Source organism: Rosa chinensis, chromosome 1 (assembly GCF_002994745.2).
Source record: "Rosa chinensis cultivar Old Blush chromosome 1, RchiOBHm-V2, whole genome shotgun sequence".
In the NCBI taxonomy this organism is placed as follows: Eukaryota; Viridiplantae; Streptophyta; class Magnoliopsida; order Rosales; family Rosaceae; genus Rosa; species Rosa chinensis.
This window is the reverse complement of record NC_037088.1, coordinates 56,315,249-56,318,984: the sequence shown is the minus strand read 5'-3', so window position 1 is coordinate 56,318,984 and position 3,736 is coordinate 56,315,249. Positions and strand designations below refer to the sequence as shown.

Genomic DNA, 3,736 nt, shown 5'->3' with positions numbered 1-3,736 from the left:
TCTTATTTGGAAGAACAAGACAAGAGAACTTCTTATTGCATACACATTGTTTTTATCATTATTTAACACTAGTCCTACTTTTCATATACAATGTAGACAAACAGAGCGGAGCTAGGAATTTTCACGGGCATGGGTGCTATGTGGAATACTGTGATTAGAATGTATTGTGTTGTCGCCAACATACAAAATTTTATACATATGCATTTTTGACCTTTCTGGTTCATCGATGGTTTATATATATGATTATGTTTATCTTTTGCATTGTATGCTATCATTACGTGACAAAGAGAGTCAGACCTATAAAAGAATCCTTCAGCTAACACTTTCAAATAGCACCGTCTTGGCCGGAGTGATTAAGATTATTATTGGTGCTCTCTAGGATCTAGCTCGATCCATCTCCTCCAATCACTCCATGACAGGCAATGGTATGGGCAAATCTTGTAATGATATAAGCCCTAAAACAAAAACAGAAAAAACATGAGAAGCGGAGCACTACTATCACATTCACAAGAACCCTAGCTTAGCTAGCCGGCCGGGCACTGCACTTGAAAACGTCCTTTGTAATTTATATGACAAATTCAGCCAATGGGGGATATAATGATGCTGCCACTGTGGCATGTGACGTGGGCTTGTCTTCGTTAGGGGATTTGACTAGGGCGGCACCCACACATCACGTGGACAAGAGCGGGGCTGCCTCTATAGGAGCATAGTGCCACAGTTACAAGACAAAGAAATGGTCATTTACAATCTGCCCTAATCTCCTCCCAACCAATGATCATTTATCTCCCACGTGGGACTACTCCTCTCCCCCACCCCACTCGGCCACTCATCTTAGCTCGATCCTCTTTTTAACCCTACTACTATTTCGTTTCTTCTCTATACCTTCCTTTTTATTGTACTGGTATGATCTCCAGAATCATTCATACTACAGCGAACTCTCTCACTCATAGTACTACAGTCTACAGCTCTCTCTATTACTTCTACTGTTGCAAAGATCGATCCGATCCTCGGTCTCGATCGCATACAGTCTCGCCCAGCTGTTGCCCACCTCTCGATCTTGTACACTCGGAGCTTTCTTCTGATCGATCAAGAATCACACAGCTAGTTAGCTAGAAACAGAGACATCGATCATGGGAGACTCTTCTGCTTCATACATACACCTGGTAAGTGATCGCTATTGGATACGCCTATTCCTGAACTTTTAGTTTGTGGTCGATCTTTCAGTTTTAGCTAGGTTTACACACACACACACACAATATATACACACATATATATATATATATATATAATACTGTGTGTATATAAAATACTGTGCGACCTAATCGATTGTAAAAACAGGTGCAGCACCTGATAGAGAAGTGTTTGATCTTCCACATGAGCAAAGAAGAGTGCATGGAAGCTCTGTCTAAGCATGCAAACATCACACCTGTCATCACCTCCACCGGTTAGTGTTTATTCCTTATAGATATAGCCTCCTCCATCTGATCTTCTTTATTCCCTTTTAAATCATCTCATGCATGAAAAAGGAACCGCGAAGTTATACCAGGGAAATAATTACTGTGCAACCAGGATTGTAACTAATTAGGTAATGATCATCGGCTGTCGGGGACTCAAAGATTCCACGTAAATGATTAGAGCTATAGAACCTTTGAGGCTAAGCAGAACAATTTTGACATAAAATAAAATAATATCATGAGCTCCAAAATGAAATCATCAAGCCCTATTAAACTCTGATCTTGAACAAGTTTCGAAACCTCTAGCTAGCTGAATTAATCCACCATATTGGATTCGTACAACGAAAGCTTTTCGAAAGGCAACTCTTCCATTAGCAACTAGGAGCACTATTTCGATTGCGAGTAATCAAAACACTTTGTAATCTTTTTTCCTCATGTGAAAAACATAAACAAGCTCCTTGTGGAGGTCACTGTGATCTTACTTTGTGACCGTTAATATATCTGTTGTGATCGATTAGGCATCAAACCCTAATATTAAGTGAAATACTAATAATGATCATCGTGAATGTGCAGTGTGGAATGAACTGGAGAAAGAGAACAAGGAGTTCTTCGAGGCGTATGCAGTGTCTCAGAACAAAAAAGATCGAATGTCTGAGGAAGAGACAAGTCAATTGATCAAAAAGATGATATCAGATTCCTCCAAAGATTCAGACGACTAGCTAACATGCTATGGATAGCGATCTCACCTTGGCTTCTGGTTGGTAGATAGCCTTCAACATATATCATATCTATCTATATGGAGCCAAACTATTCGTATCACCAGATCCCAACCCAATAAGAACAACAGCAGCATCGATCATATATAATTATATATGTAGTGTTATTTGCATGAGGTCCCCTACCCGTAAATATTTTTTTCATTAACGAAATAATAATACGGAAGCGCACGGATCTGTATATTTCATGGTTGGTGCCTCCCCTTTCCTCTTCAAATAATGCTTCAATGCCATTTGCCCACCCACATGCTTCGTCTTGTTCAGCCTATTATATTGCACCAACCAATCAGTACTCCTGGCGCCCCGATATTCTTATCATTTGAACTTTTGAAGGAATTCAATATCATTGGAATTAAACAAGGGTTCAAGTTTGTAATGTTCCATCAGTTAAAGTGAATTTGATTGATAATGAAATATGTTCTTGTTCTTGTCTTGCATGATTAGAAGCGTCGATGTTAAGGTTTAGGGCAATAGTTATTTTAACAATCTGAATCATTCATCACATTTTGTAGTTGGTGCGTACTTTCTTGATTTGTGGTCGGAGAAGTTAATTATAACATGTGAAATACATTATGCATGTAATTATTAATAAAATTGTACATACATGCTATGGTTAAAAGGCGTCCACTCTATTCGAAGAAGGTATGTGAAGTGTAAAACACAAACAATTACAAACAAAGCTGTACTATGTACTAGCTGTACTCGTTGTAACTATTACTCTTCTAAAAATCTATCCATGTTTAGTCATTAAAATTGATCATTAATTAATTGATGACATTTCATAGTTGGTACATACATTGATTCTTGATTTGTGGTCGAAAAAGCTAGCATGTGAAGTGCATGTAATTATTGAACAAATTGACCCTATGTGACATTTATTTGTGGTTATTAATTAGGTGTGCACAGATTCTTGATTTATATTAGGAGAAAGTATGTGACATGTGACACATGCAGTTACAAACAAAGTTATGATATCATTTGTAGTCGAAATTGCTGTCATTCCTCTCAAAAGACTGCATGTTTAGTTTACTACTAATAATGACTATTGCATGTGTATAATATACATTAGGGTGTGTTATATTTATGGATCGGACTCATTTCAGTATTTATACATGTATGACTCGTGGCGAAATCAAAATAGGTTTTTTTTTTTTTGCAACGTCATGTCTAGTTTGTTTAATTGTTTATTCAACAACGTCATGTCTAGTTGATGCATTCAACTAAGTCAAATTATCCCCACCTTAAGAAAAATTAACAAAGATGGGATAAGATATATTATCCATTGAATTTATTTAGCCTCTATATATGAGTATACATTGTATGGTAGAACAACATAGCTGTACGTATGGCAGATATTCATTTTAGTAGAGTGTGCTTTTGTAGCTCTTTTTGTGAGTTTAACGTGGAGTGCATGTGGGTCAAGACCTACACCTAGAAAGTTCGCCTTCGACAAATATGATTTGAATTGTCATCAGCCTTGTCCTATAGTAAATAGTAATGCGTCTC

The 3,736-nt window shown here is 37.4% G+C and overlaps 1 protein-coding gene across 1 annotated transcript; it reads left to right on the top strand.

Moving 5' to 3' along the window:
• Positions 1 to 886: 886 nt before the first annotated feature.
• On the top strand, positions 887 to 2,658 carry LOC112178477. The gene is made up of 3 exons (XM_024316622.2): positions 887 to 1,163; positions 1,339 to 1,444; positions 2,028 to 2,658. The coding sequence occupies exons 1-3, from the start codon at positions 1,131 to 1,133 to the stop codon at positions 2,171 to 2,173; spliced, it is 285 nt and encodes a 94-aa protein (XP_024172390.1). The 5' UTR covers positions 887 to 1,130; the 3' UTR covers positions 2,174 to 2,658.
• Positions 2,659 to 3,736: the final 1,078 nt, after the last annotated feature.

Excerpts from the sequence above, each read along its gene's own strand:
- LOC112178477 (XM_024316622.2), top strand. The coding sequence starts at position 1,131 with ATGGGAGACTCTTCTGCTTCATACATACACCTG. Across the intron at positions 1,164-1,338 it reads CTGCTTCATACATACACCTG|GTGCAGCACCTGATAGAGAA; the intron begins GTAAGTGATCGC and ends TTGTAAAAACAG. Across the intron at positions 1,445-2,027 it reads ACCTGTCATCACCTCCACCG|TGTGGAATGAACTGGAGAAA; the intron begins GTTAGTGTTTAT and ends GTGAATGTGCAG.